Genomic DNA, 22,383 nt, shown 5'->3' on the forward strand with positions numbered 1-22,383 from the left:
TCTAGGGCCGGGACCCCGCATGGACGTGAGACCTGTAATTTTTTGGATGTTGAGGCACTGTTACCTGCACCCTAGGGCTCCAATAGTGAAATAGTGAAAGGCACTTTGCACTCTATGGGTGATGGAAGGGAGGCAGTAAACCTTACACACACACACACACACACACACATATATATATATATAACCAAGCATTGATGTGATAGCTATGTGCTTTGTAGCCAGTGTGAGCGATAGTGTTAGGACCTGCAGAAAAGTGGGGTCCCGTGAAGGGGGCTGCAGGCTTAAATGCATTGATCAATTCATGAACCAAATCTCCACTATCTTTATTATCAGTCAATTTAGTGTGTGCAGAGCACCTACTATGTCTATGTATATATATATATATGTATATATGTATATATATGTATATATATATATATATATATATATATATATATATATATACACACACACAATATATATATATATATATATATATACACACTGTATATTACACCCACACAGAGAGAGACTGCAGACTATCCCCATACTGTACATACATTTGAATTGCAAACCAACTTCTCCCCACCACACACATCATCTTGGAAATCAGGTTAAGGCCCATACACACTTGACGATTTTCAGCTGAAAATCGGTCAAAACAGCCGTTTTGAGCGATTTTTGACTGAAAATCACCCAGTGTGTATGCCCCAGAGATTGCCGACTAGCGATGATGCGCGCTCCCGCATCATCGCTAGTTAAGTGGTTCATCTGCTGGTTTTACCAGCAGATGTGGCGATGATGGATGGTTTTTCATCCATCATCGCCATGTGTGTACGCCGGCCAGGCTGAAAGATTAACCACTTTCAGCCCGGCGGACCGCCCCGCTGAATCCCCGCCCGCCCCTCCGCCCCTCGCCTGTCATACTTACCGTGGAGGCAGGATTGGTCCGCGCTGCCCGCTCACACTGCTGCTGCGGCTGGATGCGGCAGAGCCTCGTTCCCCCGCCGTCCGCCGCACTTGTCCTCCTGCCGGGTCCCAGCCTTGAGCTCTGCAGCCCGGCAACACTGACCAACATGCTGACGCCCCGCCCCCCTACACCCTGCTCCCTCTGCCTTCCTCTGTTCTGGTCCTCACGGAGCACCACTGTCCACCAATGTTTTCCCTGTTAAGCCAGTAATATATGCATTGCTGGCATGTGCCAGCAATGTATATATTACTGGCACCACTGGGCACCAATGAGATCCTTAAACCAGTAATATATGCATTGCTGACATGTGCCAGCAATGTATATATTACTGGCACCACTGGGCACCAATGAGGTCCTTAAACCAGTAATATATGCATTGCTGGCATGTGCCAGCAATGTATATATTACTGGAACCACTGGGCACCAATGAGATCCTTAAACAAGTAATATATGCATTGCTGGCATGTGCCAGCAATGTATATATTACTGGCACCACTGGGCACCAATGCGTATCATAAGGCAGTAATATATACATTGCTGGCATGTACCAGCAATGTATATATTACTGGCACCACTGGGCACCAATGAGATCCTTAAACCAGTAATATATACATTGCTGGCATGTGCCAACAATGTATATATTACTGGCACCAATGAGATCCTTAAACCAGTAATATATACGTTACTGGCATGTGCCAGCAATTTATATATTACTGGCACCACTGGGCACCAATGCGTATCATAAGCCAGTAATATATAGATTGCTGGCACGTGCCAGCAATGTATATATCACTGGCACCACTACCCACCAATGATTATTTACTCAATTTATTAGCCAGTAATATATACCCGGCTGTCTCAGAGCAGGTCCATCCATCTGTGGCACGGCTATTTCAAATGACGCGCCGGTTCGCGACTCCTGAGCCAATCGGACTAGCGGCCAGGCAACCAATCAGGCGATGCCACGCCGCGAGCTTTGATTCGCTTGTGAGTCACGAGCCGGCACATCATTTCAAATAGCCGTGCCACGGACAGATAGACTTGTTCTGAGACATCTGGGTTTCCCACTGCTATTCCCTGGCTGTCTCCTTTACCACGGAGTGCAGTGCACAGAGTACCTTCCCCTGGCAAAGAGCATGAAACCCCTTGCAAAGAGCATGTAACCCCTGGCAAAGATCAAGAAAGCCCTAGCTAGCAGCATAGGGTGGGGTTTACATTAGTTCTGAATCAGGACCCAAGAACAGAGATGCACTAAATATAATGGCCTCTGCTCCCGCCTTTCGAATTCAAACCCAGCCCATTATGTAAATCGCCTTTTAATGAAAGATTTTCAGCAAAGTCTTTCGCCTCCTGAAAATCTCTTGCTCTTTGAGGAAAATAGTCCAGTGTGTACGCACTACTTTGGTGAAAGATATATCTATCAAAGATTTTGCCAAAGTCTTTTGAAATGAAAATCTTCTAGTGTGTATGGGCCTTTACACACATATATTGCAAACTCTACCTCACACACAGACCTTTGGACTGCACACTGCAGCACTAATGATGCAGACTTCTCCTTTCCCACTTACATGCATGGACTGTAGACTGCCCGCTTCCTCCACACACACTTGGACTGCAGACCATCTCAACAAAAACCATTCTGACCAACACTACAGACAAAACGTACTAAACAAAAAAGGGAAGCACGGGATGGTTTTCCACACAATCAAAAAGTAAAACTTTCAACTTTTTTAGTCTTCTGTATACAGTAAGTTAGAATAAACATCAAATTCATCAATTTCTCTTGATGAAACCATGGCCAGATAATAGTAGTATATAGGTGTAAAGCCACAGGTCAAGGTGGGCATTTCTGACAAGTGGTATCAAATGCACCTGTGTGAGGAATAGCCTGACTTGGCATTGGCGCATATGATGTGATCATGTCAAGCAAGTGGTTTTATTTCTATAGAGCAGTATGCAGGACTGGGGGAGATTTTCAGGCAACTGGAAACCCCCCCTAGGTGTGCTCCTGCCTTACACTGGAATATATACTATGCTAGAATGCAGACACAAATATATTTCCTACAAAAGTTTAATGAATTCTTATAATTAAATGCAGATAAATCAATGTGATCACATGATAACAAAGATCAAAGATTAGATTTTGCAGCACCATTAACTAAATTTAAGCATAGAGTATAGCAGTTAGGAGCGAAGTTCTTCATTAATGGACCATATCACATTTCAGTATAATCCTTAACTGTTTTGACTTCATGTAATATTCATGAGTCTCCGAAAAACAAACATGTTTAAACACAAATGAATTGTGCCATTAGAATTTGTTCTGTATAATCATATATTGTAAGCATTGCATGTTCATATACTGCTGCTGTATAAATAATCTACTAAAAAAGTACTGTATTTACCATGTAAAATGAATTGCCACTGCAATCCATTTTAAATGCTGCTGCTAGGCTGATCGAGTGTGGTATAACACACTGACAGTCAGGATTCCGACAGTCATTACTCCGACGTCGGAATACCGACTGCACAGCGTGGGGAGTGCAATGAAGCCCCTTGCGGGATCGCTGCGCTCGCCACGCTGTGGGCACAGTGGCGAGCTACACTCGCCACCTATTTTATTCTCCCTCTATGGGGGTCGTGGACCCCCACGAGGGAGCAGTCGGGATTCCGACCTCGTAGTAATGACTGTCGGAATCCCGACTGTCGGGGAGCCGTCCGGCACCCGGCTGATCTTCCTAGCAAGACGCTCATCGTCTGCTGATCCTCTCTGCCAGTGCCTCCATTGGTTGCCTGTATCATACCGTATTCAAGATAAAACACTTCTACTCGCATATAAAGCTATTAACCATACCATAGGTGCCGATTTATGTTTTTGCTGGTGGGTGCTCAAGCCAAAAATATAGAGGAGTGGCTTCATGGGGAAGGGGTGTGGCCACAAAATAATACCAATTTATATTACAGAGCACAGTTGTCTCCGATATTCAAATTACAGCAACAGAGTTCCACATACATAAATCTCCCCACAGTGCAGGTACATAAATGCCCCCACAGTGCAGGTACTCCGCGGACAGAATACACTCTGCCCGGCATACTGATTCCCAGGTGGCGGGTCCAGCAATGTGGGTACTGCAGCCACAAATTAGCAAGTTAATATGGCGGCCCAGCAGCGGGACTCGGGCCTGTGGGTGCTCATCAATGTCCGTGGGTGCTCGGGCCCTTGAGCAGAATCAGCACCTATGAACCATACTGCACCAGCTTATATCTCTTTTTTTATCACAAAATATCTCCCAACTCGACCACTCCGCTCTGAGGAAGATCTGCGTCTCTGTTCTGCGTGGACCACTAGCTCCCATTCACTTTACAGGACTTTCATCGTGCTGCTCCCACCCTATGGAATGCCCTTCCACGCACAATAAGACTCTCCACTAGCCTCCAAACTTTCAAGTGTTCCCTGAAAACTCACATCTTCGGGCAAGCCTATCATATTTAAGTTCTACATGCATAACCCTCTAAGGCACTTATGTATTATATAGCTTCCATTCTGGACTTGCAACTTGGTGGGACTGCTATGCTATCACTGGTGCCTGTCCTTGTGTTTCCCTCCTATATACCTATAGATTGTAAGCTTGCAGCAGGGCCCTCTTACCCCCAAGTCTGTCTGTTGCTACCCAGTTTGTTTTATCTCTGTTTACAATTGTAAAGTGCAACGGAATCTGCTGTGCTATATAAGAAACTGTAAATAAATAAATATAAGAAAATGGGAATGAAAAGCCATACATATTGGCTAGGATTTCTTTAGCTTCTCATTTGTCAGTATGCACCATAATTAGCTGCCAGAATTTCTTGATGGATTTTCTTAAATGCACAACCTGAAACCCTTTTTTTTAAATGATATTACTGCATGTAGGAGTATTTTAATAAGAAAATATTTCGCAAAATAAAACGTAAAAAAGATTGGAAAAATAATTATCTATGGGAATTTTTTAAAATAACCTGCTAACATTTTAAAACAAATCAAAATGATGTCCTATTGTATTCTGGAGTGGCAGGAACAATTGCTGTGATTACCAAGCTACATTATTCTCTTACTGTGTAGCAATCAAATTGAGCCCAGCCTAAAATTAAGCTAAAATGTTAATAGCATATCAAAGCATAAAAAGCAACGTGTTCGATAAGCACAAAGGAAATGCTACATATGTTGAAACCTATTAATCTATTTTAGTCTAACTCTCAATGGTTTTAAGTGATGCATTGTCAATCGGTGTCAAATGTGGGATTTTACTAATGGAAAACAATCTACAGCCATTAATCTAGTTTGGTTTCCTGAAGCATAATAAGCAACTTCATGGTGTGCTACTGCCCTCCGGTGTTACATCTCTTTATGCAGAGACGGAAAGCTTGTGCTTGGATGTACGGTATAAACAGACCACTCAGACAAATCATTTTCAAATGTATCTGGCCCTCGACAGACCAGGATTAATTTATGTAAATGTGTTTGAATTCAGCAGCAAACGATGAAACATATCTACAGTACAGCTTAGATCATCCATGAGACATAAAACATTAACTGAGTTCAAGGCACCTGTTTATGATGCTCTGAAATAATAACTGGTTGATCATTTGTGTCAGTTAACCTCACAGTAAAATAATATATTTTAATTAATATTATGGACGGGATGTACCAAGCACATGAGGTATATACCACTGCCAATTGTGCTGATGCTAATTGCATATGTACTACAGGGTTGCCGACTTTTTAATGCTCCTCTCCGGGAGAAGCCCGGAGAGGAGACTTTCCTTACCCGATCGGGGGCGGGGCTTGACGGTGATGTCATTAAGCCCCGCCCCCATTACAGAAAATAGTAGACATGACTGATATCCATGGAGGGGGCGGGGCTAAAATGACGCGATTGTGCCATTTTAGCTCCGCCCCCTCCTCTGAGACCCGCAGATTACGGCATTTACATGCCGCGATTCGGGGGGCTCAGGAGGGTCCCCCAGATTCCGGGAGGGTTGCCCACCCTTCCGGGGGGCCGGGAGGGGGACCCAATTTTCGGGAGACTCCCGCAAATTCCGGGGGGTCGGCAACCCTGATGTACTAACACATACCTCCCAACATGACCCTCTCCAGGAGGGAGACATTGCTCTGCTCCTGCACTTACCTCTTAATGTATGATTGCCATCACCTGTGTTCAAAAACCTTTCTCATCAATTAACCTGCTCAACACAGGTGATGGCAATCATAAATTAAGAGGAAAGTCCAGGAGCAGAGCAATGTGTCCCTCCTAGAGAGGGTCATGTTGGGAGGTATGCTAACATATGCAATGAGCAATGCAAAGGGAAGTTCTGTCAATAAGAACTGCCCTTTGTGTTCAGTGTCCATACTTCTGGGTCTATGATTTGGGAGTCCCTCTGCGCATGCAAAAAGTGACACTGGCAGCTGCAGGGCATGCTTGTAGGGATCCGAGCTGGATCCCTCACACAGTGCATCGAAAAGCAGCCGTCGGTTTCTATGCCTGTCTTTAGTACATTCGAAATGCGGTAAAAACACAGAAAACTGGGGGGTTTACCAGATTTATTTTTTAGTACATCCCAGGATATACCTTATAACATTAAATTTATTAAAATCTCATTCATCACAGTAAAGTACCCACCTTAATAAAAACCTATGTTTGCACCTACAGACACAAGGATTTACTAAATCTTAAGCAGGGTTTTTCTCTGGATTAACGCAACATTTGGTCATTTTTTAATTCTTAAATCACAAAGAAATAATTTCTAAAAACATATCTAGAATATGGAAGCTATTATAAATCTTGCAAAAACTTATAACTTTTGGTGATTGCTGGTCCATAGGAACATTTTGCAGGATGTAATTCACATCACACAGTGCCAACAGTTTATGTAATGCCACACTGAATTACCCCCAGTTAACAATTTGCCACATTGTGCTGCTGCTATTACACATTATGCCACATAATGCTTCCAGTTCACATTATGTCATACAGTGGGCGGGGACAAGCTGCTACAAAGAGGGACACTTCCTAATGCAGGACAATCCATCCCCACCTCCATCTTCACAGATCTGTAAAAAAGAGAAGCCTGCTCTCCAGCTGGGTTTACTGATTAGCTTAGCTGAGTCTATTAGCATAAAGCATGAGTGTGTGGGATGGATTATATCAATGTGGAGTTTTACTGGGAGGCGGGGGGGCATAACAAGAAATTTTTGGGCCCAAGAGCAAAATCTTGAAGAGTGTAGAGCTACTTGCAGAGTGAGGGGATTGAGTGAGAGAGAAATAGGGTGTTGTGGGAAAGAGAGAGAAAGAGAGAGGGGAGTGAGTTAGAGAGAGTGAGAAAAAGTTTTCATGGATAAAGAGGGAATGAGAGAGACAATGTAAGGGAAAGATAGAGGATCAAGAAAGAAAGAGAGTGTTAGGGAGTGGGGGGGGGGGGGACAGAGATGAGAAGGAGCGAGCTGGAGAGACACCACTTAACTACAGCACAGGACAAGGGTGAAGTCATAGATGGACAGACAGATGGGGTGGTAGGGACAGAAAGACAGACATATGAGGGTATAGACAGATGGATGGGAGGGGGCATAGAAGGATGGACAGGCAAAGATGGACAGGTGGTCAGAGATGAGGCTGCATAGACAAACAGATAGATAGAAGGGACATAGACGGATAGACATGTCCAAACCTTCTAACTATACAGGGTGCAGGGAATTCAGCTGTTATGGGGCTTGTTTGCTTGGGGGAGGGGGCGAAAGTTCGGCAGCACCCTCTAAAATATAGATCTTTATGTATGTCTTTGTTTTTTTTATTTACTGCTGATGACCTTGGTTTGGGGCCCACTGCGAAGCCGTGTGTTCATCAGAATCCAGCAGTGTGGCTGCGCAGTAGCCATGTCAAGCTAGACCCATGTCGACCTTTCAGCATGTCGACCTAATGGTGCCGACCTAATGCTTGTCGACCATCATGCTGTAGACCTAATGACCGTAAATTAGCAAAGCGTAAGTTCATGCTTACGATTGTGTAATCACGTGGTGACTGGAACATCACTTCATTCTAATATTGGGGAGGATTACCATCTAAAAGACACCTTTATGTGCATGTTATCACTTTTGTCTAAGTAGGCAAAAAGTAAATCACCTAGAACACCGAAGGTGACCAAGGAAGCTATCTTAACTGCATCTTCCCACTATATATATATAGGGCGATTGGCTACCATCCACTTTATATCAAGAAGGACTTTATACATATTTGTTGAATATATCTTTTGTATGTGTTTTATTTTCCATGTATATCGACTCCAATTGAGAGGAAACAGAAGGAATTCGCAATTTGTAGGAAATATTTGGTATGTGTGTATCTCCATTTGCCTTTCAATAGAGTGCGGATTCCCATTCCCATTTGTATTTGCATATTCTTGTCAGGATCGGTAAACCAGCTGCTCTTATGATTTTTAACACTTATTTTATGTTATGGCATTACTGTGTGTCACAACATGAATAAGGGGCACTGCTATGTGGTGTAATAATAATTAGGGGCACTACTTGTGCAACTGTGTGGTGCATTTTGAACTGGGGCACTTTTGTGTGACCCCACCCCTTCCTTGTGAGATCACTGTCCCTCTGTAAAGGATGGGAGTAAGGGCACAAACTTTGCTAAATAAGCACCTTTATTGTGTGAAAGTATGTATTCACAAAGTGGTGCAAAAAAAAGTTCACTAGACTGCACTATGTAATTTGGAATGCAACACGCATCACACAATTCCCAATGGGGGATATGGCTGCGGGGCCCTATTAAATGCTGGCTTCCCTGATAGCATTGAACAGGGGATATCGGCAGAACAAGACCAACTTCACAAGCAGTCGGGCTCGTTCTGCTGAGAATGGCCAGGAATTGACGAGCTCCCAGCCGCAGCTCGCCGATTCCCGGCCGCTTCTCACGGCCTCGCCCCCTTCTCCACCCGCACCAGGCAGGACATTGAATCCCATCTGCAAAATCTCAGTTGAGTAGACCGAAAATGGGACAGGGTCACGGCTGTCGGTTCAGCCTAACAGTCATGCCCTGACATTGAATACCCCCGAGTCTCTTAATCTGTGTATGAAGTGCTACATGCCAATTACAGTGAAGACACTGAGCAAGAGCAGTCACACAGCTGCCTCAACTGAGACTCACTGAAGTGGTGGATTTTACCTACAGTCCCTACTGTACGTAAGCTACTGGTTGCAAATGAAGAATGGAATGACAGTGATAGGCATGTAGTGGGTTAAACATTCAAGGCTGTGATTACCTTAGTGAAGATGTGACTCGGCATACAATAAGGAAGCAGGGATGGCAAAGTTAGCTAAGGATATGAGGTTTAGAAAGAAGAGGAGTCTCCCTCTTTTTCCTGAGTTTCCCGCCCTCCCTCCCCTAATTTTAGGTTGGTGAGTGAGTGTTTCTTTGCGTTGGCTGTTTGGCTGGAAAGAACAGCAGGTTAAATCAATTTAAGGTCTTCATTAAAGGATGATCCATTGTATATAGTTCTTTTTAGTGCACTCACCTTCGTTGATTATAGGCCTTTGCTGAATCACCTGGTCGGGGACAGCGACACCACCCAGACAGGTGGGCAGTCAATGTAGCGGGCTGAGCGGATACCGCTTGTTGTTAGGATATTTGTTGATTAGGTAGGAAAGTTATGACTGGAGTTTAAATAATTAGCCGTCCTTTCTTGGCCACCATTAATTACATTAATCTATAAATTCATTTAGAGTTGTTTAATAAATACAGCTAACAATTTCTACCAACCCTAAGTCTCTGAGACGTTATTTCAGGTTTAAGTTAAGTGTTAATTATCATGAAATTGTTCCTTCAGCCAATGCTGGAACAGTGGGATATCCTCTGGTTGGTCCAGACCGGGTACCAAAGAGTTAACTTCTTGAGTGCAGAGGGAGACCTCCCCTTCCCTATATTCAACATGCCCCAGGCTAGCTCAAACCAGTTTTCTTCCTTGGTGCTCCAGGAAAGGCAATGAAAAACAGTGTTTTTGTTGGCTATTGCTTCTGCAAGTCGTGTTTCAGACTTGTGGGCGCTTTCCCAGAAAGTTCCTTTTTTGATTTGTCACCCAGATCGGGCAGTTTTGGGTACTAGAATGGATTACCTTCTTAAAGTAGTTTCTGAACTTCACATCAACCAGGAGACAGTAATCCCGGCATTTGCTCCTACTGATACCTCTGCGGAGGGCGAACACATGGTTTCTCTATGTGTGGTGTGGGCTTTGCGCGCATATGTACAGCGCACTCAGCCTTTCAAAGGTCAAATTCTTTATTTGTACTTTATGATGGATATAGACGGGGTTGAACTGCATCCAAGCAGACTTTTGCCCGTTGGATTAGAACAGCTATTAGTCAGGCTTATTTGCTCTTGGAGAAGCTGGTTCCTTAATTAATCAGGGCTTACTCCACTCGGTCCATTGGTCCTTCTTGGGCGGTGCGCCGGGTGGCTTCTGCAGAGCAGCTTTGTCGGGCAGTTACATGGTTCTCTGCCTTTACTTTTGTCAAACCTTACCGTTTTGACACTTTCGGCTCTGCTGATGCGGCTTTTGGGCATAGTGCCCTTAGAGCACCTGGGGAGCGTTCCTGAATCTAAGGGGACTGCTTTAGGGCATCCCAATGTTCCAGTATTCCAGCATTGGCTGAAGGAGAAACAGGATTTTCGTCTTACCTGTTAAATCTATTTTTCTGAAGCCATGATGGAACACTGGGCACCCACCACTACCGCTCCAGTCTGCTGGAAGGTTAACTGATTTCATTCTGTCACAATGTGAATGCCTGTCCAGTTTTCGTTGTGGATGTGTTCTCTGCTTTCTCCTTTCCTTTGTTTGGCTTGTTGAGCAACTGATTTGAGCTGGCCTGGGGCATGCTGGATATTGGGAAGGGGAGGTCTCCATCTGCACTCAAAAAGTTAACTCCTTGGTGCCCGGTCTAGACCGGAGGATATCCCAATGTTCCAGTGTTCCATCCTGGCTTCAGAAAAACGGATTTAAAAGGTAAGACAAAACTCCTGTTTTATCATCAGTGCACACTTGCACCTACCCTGCACTACATGTGAAAGACATCCTTAGAAACAGACGTATTTGCTTGCGTCCAAACTCTGCCTAGTATATACATGCAAGGACACACCCGAACTGAACTTGTGTGAAAATGCCCCATTACAGCCCAGCCACAACTCTTCTGCCATAATTGCAGATATCAAATTAAAAGGTATCTGATTCTGCATTGCCCGTACTTTTGTGTGCTCTAGTTCTAGAAGATGCGCAATGCAAAAATGCGCAATATGCTTTACAAAGAGGTGTTCAACTCTACATCAGATCCAAAGTTGGGGATTTTCTAAATGCACCCTCTCCACTTCCAGCAGCTCACTTAAAAACGGCAAAACTTATGTGCCTAATCTATCTAACATTAACACCCCTGCAGATGTCACCCACTTGACCTGCAGATCATGTACTTACCTAAGTAACAGACAGGTGATATCGCAAAAGAGAAATAAACTGTGATTTATCACTTTTGTAAATTACCCTTTATAAATGACCATTACATTGTACCAGTGGATAAATGCAGATACAGGTTTTTTTTTTGTTTTTATAATAAGCCTCAAGGCCAAGCATTCCATTATTATGGCTTAAGCATATTCAATTCATATGGAAAAACATTTTCTAAATTGCTGTAGCATCATGACTCTCTTTGGTGCCCAGACTGCAAATGTACACTATTTCACATCACAGCATATTTCCCAAAACTGTTCCCTTAGGAGGAAATGTGCTAAATACATGAGCCCAACTAAATGAGACAGGAACATTATCTTCTGTTTTTTTAATATTGCATGCGAATTATGTATTGATGAAACCATTTAAGGTGCTAATCTCTTTCATCCTACAACATGTTTACAGTCAGCTGTATGACTTATGTTCAATTAGAAACAGAATTTTATTAGCTAAAATGCATATTTAAAATATGCATGCGAGGAAGGAGGTGAAGATGAACCTTGTCCTGAAATAACAGATTTTTAGTTATAAAACAGCCAGTTGCCAGGATTTCAAAGCCATCTGCTTTCAAAGACTACCTTCCTAGTTGTTTACCACAGGCTGTCTTGACTGTTTTAACAACCTCCCCTGGGACTCTGCACACCTCATTATGCAAAACCACTGTATGTGCATTCACTCCGACACTTCAGTTAATCTGCACACATAGCACCTTTTCTATTATATGCAACATCCTGCACTTTACAGCCATACGCAGGATTCTCTCTTTTAATGCCTGAGTTCTAGGTCCAAATGTTCTACATGGGTCTCATTTAATATTCTTCCCTTTGTGATCCAACGACATAAAACGTAAATACTCAGCTGTAATATGAGGCTGTCACGTGCTTTAGAATGCACTCAAACCTTCATAAAAACATGTCCCAGATGTTTACGGAGCACCAGCAAGGATACCTAATCTTCCCATCTGTACCTGAAAACATGTATTGTTATAGTTTCCTTAACTACACTACTGAAGCAGCAGAATGTAGAAAATGAGGGACTGGTCCAATCAGCGACACATAAAAGCAAATCATAACTGCAGATATTACCACTCTGCTATCACTGCCCCCCATAGACGCACCTGTGTGATTAAGGACCAGAACGAGCTACAGTATGAATGCAGGGGTGAAAGGCAGGCTATGCTCATTGGAAACATTGCCATAGTCATTAGCTATACATAGGAGGTTTGAATAAAATAAAAATATTTATTTTATTTACTGAAACAACTGCAATCCCCATAAGCGGACTGAAATTTCAGCCATTGTAAGAATAGCAGCATATAGTGAATCATAATAATGTATCTGTATTGATGATAATAAGGGTTATTTACATAGTGTTCCCTTTTTTTGCAGGGTGGTGCGTCCTGCCCATTTTTAAAACCTCAAAATGCACCCTGCCCTTTTTGTGTGTAGCATTGTGCACCCTTACACTGCCCCCCACAATGCGGACATGCCCCTGAGAACGTGCCACCATGTGTAATAGATATTACGGTGTATGCCATCATATGTAATGGGTATTATGGTGTATGCCATCATATGCAATGGGCATTATGGTGTGTGGTATACTGTGTAAGAAGCATTACAGCATGTGCCATAATATGTAATTATGACAGAATATAAAATGGGCATAAAATGTTTAATGGGCGTAATCCTAGTGCAGTGTGCAATTTTTTATATGGGTGCAATGTGCGTGGTCCCAGGGGGCCCATGAAGGCCTGAGTCAAAGGGGATAGCCATCCTGGACTCCACCAATCTAAGGGGCCCCAAAACAGCCCCCCTCTCCTCTCAGTTGTACTGCTGCTAAGCCCCTATCCCTCCTCCCTCAGCTGCCCGGCACCAGTGTATGGAGCCCCAAGATTTCTGTTGCCAGCCCTGGGCCCACACTGCGCACCCATTGTTTAATACTTTCTCCTCCATAGTCCTGCAATAAAGGAAGCAGTGCTGCGGTAATCACCCACAAAATGGCCACAGTGCCATTTTTTTGTAGTTTCATGGGTGCGCAGTAGAGACTATGCCCTATAGTTCTCAGACTCTACTGCGCTGAGAACTGGAGCAACTCTGCGGCAGCCGGGAGAGAAGTGGGGATCCGAGCGGAGGAGGCTGCACACTCTGCCTCATTAAATGAATATGTCCTCATTATATATCTGTTTAATCAATGCTCTTTTCTTTAATAATCAAGTAGTAAGGAAGGAAATGTATTTTATGGATGTGTTTTGGCATTTGAACTCAAGGCTTTAAAGACACATTATTCACATATACAATGTATTTGGAGTTGGAACAAATATGAAAAACATAGCGGGTTAATCTCCATACCACAGTGTCATTCACAGCCATATCATGTCGGCCCTGCAGCACAGCTGTTGCCAAAACACTGTATGCTGTATCGGTGGATCTGCATGTGTGAATGGGCATCCCATCAACTGACTTGCTCTGCATCCACAGGAACCACTGATAATTACATCACAACTAAGAAGGCAAATTTAAATGCCCAACTCAGTTTAGATGTCAGCATTTGTTTTATATGTGATAATGTAGCTGGTAGTCACGTTTGAGACACACAACACATTCATATCTCTTCACCAACACTGGACGGAGACATATGAATATCTCAAAAACTAGAGCCAAATGAAAAATAAGGCATTTTTATGAGCAGAAGAACAAAATGAATTGAAATTGACTTGTATATCCCTGGCAACAGTGAAGAAAAAGAAAAACGGGGGATTCAAGGAGAATCTGACAAAAACTAAAAAACATGATTTGGTCTGCCATGTTAACCCAAACAATGTGTCTGTACATATATAACCAGGGAAAAAGGTGGCAATCCTAGGATCATTCCATATTCAGATGGAAGTTTGGCATCTAAGCAGTTAATGCATATCATTTCACATCAAGCAAGCGATTTTCCACAAAGGTTGAAGTCTAGTGTGGCGGTCACAGTCCACCTGATAAGCGGGCATACAAATCTAATGGACACATATCTATATTTTCCCAGCTTTATTATTTGCCAGAGCAGCTTTGTTCAGTTGATACCCTAGCATTTACTCAGCTAGCTTCTTCCTAACACTGGGTAGTGTGTCTCCGGGGCAAATACAATGGCTCATTACTTGGGATGGAGAGGTGGTCAGCAGCTGCACACAATTAACTCAGCTTGAGCCTGCTCCTCTCGCAGCATTTTCTATCATGTGTATAATTATATCCAAGACGCTCCTTTGAGTGACAGTATATCAGAAGTAATGTACTGTTTAAGCACTCTATGTGCTGAATCTCCTGGATAATTAATTGTTTGGATGTAGTTGCAGAGATGTAAAATTTGCCAAATCTCCGATCTGTGTTTTGTTAGTAAATCAGATATTAAAGGTGTAGCTTCAATAGCAGTACTGGGGAATGAGAGACAAATGTGCAAAAATATATTTTGAGCACCTTTTCCCCCAAAAATACATTTTATACAACAATACTTAAGGCCTTACCAGGAGCTGAAATTGGTAACAACATACACTGCAATGTTACCCATTACATTAGGTACAAAATTCTCTGCTTCCAGACTAATTTATAATTGCAGTGACCTGTGTTGAAATAATTCAATGATGATAACGGTGTTCCAGCACAGGTGAAGGCAATCCTAAATTAAGAAAGAAGTCCAGAAGCAGAGCATTTTGTACCTAATGGAATGGGTCACGTTGGAGGGTATGTAACAAACCTGTATGAATAGCCAAATGTACGATGGCAGAATAAGTAGAGAGAGTGTTAAAATCCAAAAATACAATTCACTGGGGGAAAAAAACAGCCGGATATAGGAACGTTTTATTTATCCAAGGCTACCACTGATGGTAAATAGTCAACAGCTGTGAATGGTAAAGCCAGCTATCACCTATTCAAGAAGGACAGTGGCAGTATCTGTACCACATTCTGTCTTTTGGTTACTATCACCATTACTGGATGGAGAAATAAAGGCTTTTACCTTTACCTATTTTTTTTATTATGTTTACTATTTTATTTAAATAGAATCTATGAGGTAGATTTACTAAAGCTTCTATAACAGCCATGTGGAGGTGTTGCCCATAGCAACCAATCCAATTCTGTCTATAATTTTGTATAATGCAATATAGAGTTATAATATGTAGAATGTTATTGGTTCCTATTGGCAATACTATCACCTGTCAGTTTGAGCAGCTGTAGCAAGTCAGTACCCTACAACCTGTGACCTGGCAAAGCTACAATGCCGCTCGGTTCTGCCGTAATCTAAGTACCGCTTTATCCCATCAAGGAAATGCTTATGTTGCATCATATAGATAAAAAAAGTTTCAGCTTTTCTATCCATCTCTGATGATCAAATAGGTTACCTCCATTGTCTTTTACTTCTCGATCATCTGTCATACTTTCATATAACAGTTGGTCAACTTCATCTCTCAAATGAAGAGGTTCCGGCATAGAGTCCTCACTTTGTATCTAAAGCCATAGAAATTAGAGGGTATGTCATTATAGGATCACAGAAAAATCACATTCTAGTAACACATGTAAGCCACTCGTACACTTTCACAATCAGTTATTTTGCCATATAGTGTCCAAGTTTGAACTATAGTAAGATATTAGGACAATTGTTCCAGAACGCATTAAATAACTAGTAATTTGGACCCCTCATTCTGCCCAGGGCCGGATTATCCAGGGGGCGACGGTGGTGGTCGTCCCGTGGGGCCCCCTCAGACGGCGTAATAAATCGGAGCAGTCTCTTAAAAAGCAGTCTGTGGGGGCCCCCAGGAAGGCCCCTTTGCCTCCCCATGCTCTCTCCTAGCATTTACCCTGCTGCCGATCATTGCTGATCGGGCAGCACGACAGGACCTCTGTCCCAGCGGCTGCAGTGTAAATTAACCTGCCCTACAAGTACCTGGGCTGTTCCTGCTGTTAAAAAACGGATGTTGCGATGGTCGCGATGTTCCGATGTTTTTTTTTTCCAATATCAACAAAAAAAATTATTGGTGAGGGTCCCCACACATTTGTTGCCAAGGGCCCACACCAGCTTTAATCCGGCCCTGATTCTGCAGGTCCACCAATACCCTCTAGCACTTACCCCCAAACTACTATTATTCTCCAATAATGTGGCTGGTGCAGTGCTGCATGACTCCCCTCTTTCCTCTAATTTCTGGCAGTGAACTTGTCACACTTGTGAGTCGTGGCAGTTTTTGCCATTGGGAAAGTGAGTGACACAATGGCTCCCACTGTGCAGGACAGAGACAGAACAGACCATATGATATAGATCTAGTGATTCTTTTTAGATGTAATAATGTATTTATACTCCTTTCAGGGCAATATGGTTTGTTCAGCCCCATAATGGTCAGGAGACATTTCCATCTCAGAATCCATTATACTGTAACTCTAAATTGTGTGGGAGTTTCTCACTTAGGATGTGTCAGGGAATGTATTGTGTTTCTCTCCTCGGTAGTGATGCATGAACAGTGTAAATCATTGGATTAGACTCTTAATACAAAGCATGTGACAAAGGCTATAATTCAGTGAATGTAATAAATTGCACTGAGCATAACATTAGAGTATTCAAATGTAAATAGTTTTTCTACCATTTCCATATGCAGCCATATTTTACTTGATTGTGAAAAGCAAGTATTTTGCAATGTAAGACAAAAATGATTGACATAGAAACATAGAATTTGACGGCAGATAAGAACCACTTGGCCCATCTAGTCTGCCCTTTTTTTACCTTAAAGTTATGTAAAAATCTGCCAAAATACCCAATATATTTCGGCACCTAAAACCCGCATTTCTGTATACAATATTATGCGCATTTTATACGGGACAATACTTTTTTGTTATTATTTTAATACAACCACCTACTGTAGTCAATAATAACATTACTATATAGAAAAGTGTATGTAATATAAACAGTCCAGGGATGTATCAAAGTCCCACAAATAATCACATAAAATACAAATAACCAGTGTTGTGCTCCACATCTACATGTATGTGACCTATAGTGTGCAAGGTTACCATTCACTGAGTATCCTCTAATACATACATTAGCAAAAACAATTTAAAAAATAAACTTTTCCATAGTTTATGTAATGAAATAGCATGCACTTGTTATGACTTAGGTGCATACACACTGTACAATTTTTTTAATCAATTTCGTTCATTTTGGCCTTTCTGAACAATATTGGTCAAAATCTGTTTCAGTGTGTACACTGAAAGACATTGATGACCAATTTCCCTTGAACTTGAAGATGTTGACAAAACATGTTGATGAAAGACGAACAATCTAGCTACAGTCTATAGGCTTTTATTGAAAGATATCCTAATTGAGGTGCCTGCACAAACAACCTTAATAAAAAACTGGCGGGTATGCGCATCATCGTTCGTTGCATACACACTGAAAGATATTTTGACCAATATCGTTCAGAAGGTCCAAAATGAACGAAAGTGTCAAAAAATTGTACCGTGTGTATGCACCTTTACAGTAATTACAGTATATGATTCAATTAACTTGTCTTCACTGACCACCACCATATCCTGTACATTTGTTCATTGCTATACACATTTTATTTTTATTGTATTAATTCTCCCAGGATTTATATTAATTTACTTGCTGTTATGTTTACAAAGTCACTTATGAATTAATGTTGTTTTTATCCATAAGGTTATGAAGGTATGAGATGTATAGAGAGGCATTTACAAGACCATATTTATATTGCCAACATCATAATCGTTATTGACACTGATTCCCTGAGAATGTAATGTCATACCTGTAGGCCAACTTTTGTTTCAATGGCATGATCAAAGATATTCAGGAAGAACTGCAAGGTAAAGTCATATTCATCAGCAAGACATCGCAGAGACTTCAAGATGGAGTAATAGAGAGCACCTCGCTGGGCCAATGGGTACAGTGCTTCCCTCACTTGCAGCAGGTCACTGAATTGTGCCTTAGCCTTCTCAAGCTCTAATGAAATCTAAAAAAGAATGCAATAGTCAAAGTTAGTAGTCTTAATTAAAAGACAACTAATCTGTTGATTAAATGCCTGATTCAGCATAGTATGGGAACCTGATGGCGTGCGTACTCTTCTGATGGTAGAAGGTCAGCACATGCACAGGATCTGTATGGCACATGCACTGGTCTTCTCCCTCGAGATCTTAAACAGACCCCAAACCTGAAGTTCGCTTTAAAGGTTGGGTCTATTTAGGAACTAGCATTCCAATGCAGATTTCCTGGCCTCATATACAGATCTGCGACAGCCGACCTGAGTAGCTCAAGATGTTTTTGCAGAGTGAACGAGATCACTTCCGGTGGGGGCCGGGGATGGTCGCATGCATGCGAGCTCCTGTCCACCGGAGCTTCCATCCCCGGCCCCGGGAGAAAGGGTTCCCTTGGACGGAGGGAGCTTAATGGGGAGAAAGCAGAGAAGCCACCTGGCCCAGACAGGTTACCGCCACAGCACCCGCAATGCCCCGGCACTGAGGAGACGGGGAGGAGGGGGACCCAGCGCACAGTCGGTTACGGCATCGCCACCCCACCCCCTGGCCTGGACACCGCCACAGAGGAGACGGGGAGGAGGGGGACCCGGCGCACAGTCAGTCACAGCATCGCCACCCCCCCACGGCCCCCGCAACTGCCATGGCACGAGGAGTTGGTAGTAGCGAGGAGGAGGGGGACCCGGCCCGGCACTGGATGCAGCATAGGATCGGGCTCGTGTCACCACAGCCCCCGGTGCTCAGCTCCAGAGGTTCAGAACGCGGCATAGGACCCGGCGCACAGCTCGCCCTCCCCTTCCTCCATCGGCACCGGACTGCGGCACCCACCTATGTCACACATCGGGAGGTGCCCCCCACCACAAGGCAGGAGGAGGTAAGAGGCGTGGAACTCAGCAAAAGCCCAGGGAGGGCCCAACTACAGCCCCAGGCCTCACTGTCTCCCCCCAGGCCCAGTGACTCTCTCTGCCCCCCCCCCCCCCCACCTCCCGCGCTGGTTTCTCCTACAGGAAGATGGCCTGTTGAGGCCTACAAGATGGCGCCGCAAATGGCTGCCAAGGAACTGTGCACTCAGCTACTGTATGTAACCCCGTGTCTTTGCTCCAATGTTACCTGGCTGGCTGGTGCAGCGACCAGTGGCGCCGCTGATGGCTGCCTAGGTGCTGTGCAGCTCGGCAGGTATGTGTTCCCTGTGTTACAAACTGTACTCTCCCTGCTTATACTGTAACCTACCGACTGCTGCAATGACCAGTGGCGCCACTGACGGCTGCCTAGGCGCTGGGCAGCTCGGCGGGCATGTGTTCCCCACATGTAATGTCCTCAATGTAATGTATGCAATGTCCTCTCCCCCCCTCCCATCCCTGCTTGATGCTGCACTGTAAATCCACAGAAAATTCCTAGTGTGCGCAAGCACACATGGCCAATAAAGTCGATTCTGATTCTGATCTGGCATACTGTATGCTGTGTGAATTTAGAACGCATCGTCCCATGTTTTGTCAATCCACTCCCCAGGGTCAAAACATTTTTATGTGATCTTACTAAAGGGGGTTGGGATACCAGAATCAAGAAGAAAAATATCTTCTACAGAGAAGAAGTTTTTCTGTTGCAGAGCAGATTTCTTCTTTAAATACCAGTGAACGTATGTAGAAGTGACAGTCACATGAGATGTGACCATGTCAGGGAAAGCCCAACTGGATGTGATCACATGCCATGCACCAGTTAATAATAGCTGTAAAACTAGGCATATTTTGCATTTAATAATACTACCAATTTTAATTCTGCAGCAAAAAATTTGGTCGTTTTGAAAATCGCCTCTTGATAAATAACTGGCTACATATGTACTTATGCATGTACAGATATTGATTATTCCAAATGTCTTACTTTTTTCTTTTCCTCAGACATTGCAATAATGTTGACATCATCGTAAATGTTGCGTAGTTCTAGAGAAATAACACATTCTCTACTTTTCTTTTCCAGTTGTTTTAAACCTTGCTGGTGTTTAAAGATTAGATTTGCTGTTTCCTGAAAATAAAAAATATTTAAAAAATACAAACATCAACATTGGTGTGATGTGCAGGACCTAAAGATCATACACCGCAGCTTCAGTTGCACCAAGCAGTTCTTCTCGCATGCCAGGTCCAATGTGATGGGCCAAATGTATTAGTGTGCCAGAATCAGAAAGCGAGAGATTTTACCCATTTGTTTAAAGCAGCAATCATTTATACTGAAAAAACAGGTTGATTTTGCCATGCAATTGATTGCCGTTTAAAAAAAAAAAAGGGAAAACGCTCCCAAAACCTCTCACTTTCTGGGTGGTATTAAATTTGGGATTTGGCCCTATGCATCTTTTTCACACAAATAAAACACTTGTAAGTGCCAAAACTACTTTGCTAGATTACATTGATCAATGTGATGTGCAACATTTGTACATCTGTGCGCACATGAGTCTGAATCTGTAAATGAGGTGCTGTGATCAAGGCCTGCAGCTTCAGGCCTCCAAATAAAAAGAGGCCCATCATCATGACAGCATGGAGATCACCAGCTGGAAAATCTTTTTGGAGACATTTGGTTTATAGTGTATGTTTTCTACGTGGCAATGGCCTCATCTCCTCTACTTCTTATAATAGGCCCTTGAACATTTTCAGCTCGAGGCCCTTAATCTGACCCTGGCTACTACAGTGTAGGGACTGTTGCTTTTTCTCATGCCAAGTTCTGCTGTACTTCATCTGCAACTTTTTTATGTTTTCAAAATGAATTGCTGTGCATCGTGTTCATGTGACATAAAAATAAGATGCGAGATGCAAAGAAAGAGACCCAATTATGCAACACCCCCCAGAGTGTCTCAGCTGCGTCTGGATCTTGTGCCATATGGCATATTGAGGGCATGTGTATGAGGGAACATCTGTAAAGTGTCTCAAACATTGCCTAGATGCAGCATTCCATGCAGGCAAGGTAGTGTTCCAATGGAAATACTGTAGCATGCCATATTCTGATCCATCACCGCTATTTAAGGTCATTAGGCACATCGTCTAATTGCTTGGAAAATGGAACCTCGTTTTTAGCCTGGGAACTTTATCCAACAAAAAAACATTAAATAGATAATAAAACCTGTACTCCATCTACTATTCAAGCAAATGCATACATTTATTTACAGTTTCTTATATAGCGCAGCATATTCCATTGCGCTTTACAATAGGAGACAGTGATACAACAAACTGGGTATTTACATATAGTCAAAGGTATGAGCGCCCCGGCACGCAAGCTTACAATCTATAGGGAAATAGGCATTAATTCCTCCATAATGCAAAGGTTCCTGGTGTGCTGTATGATACGGTGACCCAGCAGTTTGGCCAGGGGTCAGGAGGATGGAAAATGTGAAAAAGAAAGAGTGGATATGTGTAGACTGTACAGTGAGGATATCATCAGATAGGGTACATGCTACTTGCTTATAAATATTTGCTTTTCCATACATAATAACATAATGTCTACTCTGGCAAGGTGCAGTTCCCACATCACACCCATGGCAGAGTCACACAATGTTGCCATCAGCTGCACCCAATGGTGGTAACAAGCATTATGATGCTCTTCAAATGAGGACACGCATATTGTGACTTGTAAAGCTATCATTCCTCCTCTTTCATATAGTCTCTGGTGTCAAAGCAGAATGTAATTGTCAAAAACAGTGAAATGTCCCCTTTATCATTAGAACTAAGGAAGAAAGTAATTCTCGTTGTGATGAATGTCATCCAAACTACAGGATTTGTCTATGTTGCCATTATCCATGTATTTTATCTCATTGGGTAATCAATAATATTGATAATCATGTTATTATTAATGTAAAATAAAATTCCTCCAGAATATAATTAAAAAAACTCACCGATACCTACCTCAATGTTA

At 42.9% G+C, this 22,383-nt stretch overlaps 1 protein-coding gene across 6 annotated transcripts in view; it reads right to left on the bottom strand.

Moving 5' to 3' along the window:
* LOC146060654 (uncharacterized) overlaps nucleotides 1–22,383 on the bottom strand; it is a 483,494-nt gene that overhangs the window by 135,175 nt on the left and 325,936 nt on the right. For all 6 annotated transcript variants that reach the window (XM_083174095.1, XM_083174093.1, XM_083174092.1 and 3 more), the window contains 3 exons: nucleotides 20,368–20,508; nucleotides 18,267–18,470; nucleotides 15,858–15,963 (listed from right to left, as the gene is read on the bottom strand). In XM_083174095.1, coding sequence (XP_083030221.1) covers nucleotides 15,858–15,963; nucleotides 18,267–18,470; nucleotides 20,368–20,508 — 451 coding nt within the window. The remainder of the gene's footprint in view (nucleotides 1–15,857; nucleotides 15,964–18,266; nucleotides 18,471–20,367; nucleotides 20,509–22,383) is intronic.

Source organism: Crinia signifera, chromosome 2 (assembly GCF_055691185.1).
Source record: "Crinia signifera chromosome 2, ASM5569118v1, whole genome shotgun sequence".
NCBI lineage: Eukaryota > Metazoa > Chordata > Amphibia > Anura > Myobatrachidae > Crinia > Crinia signifera.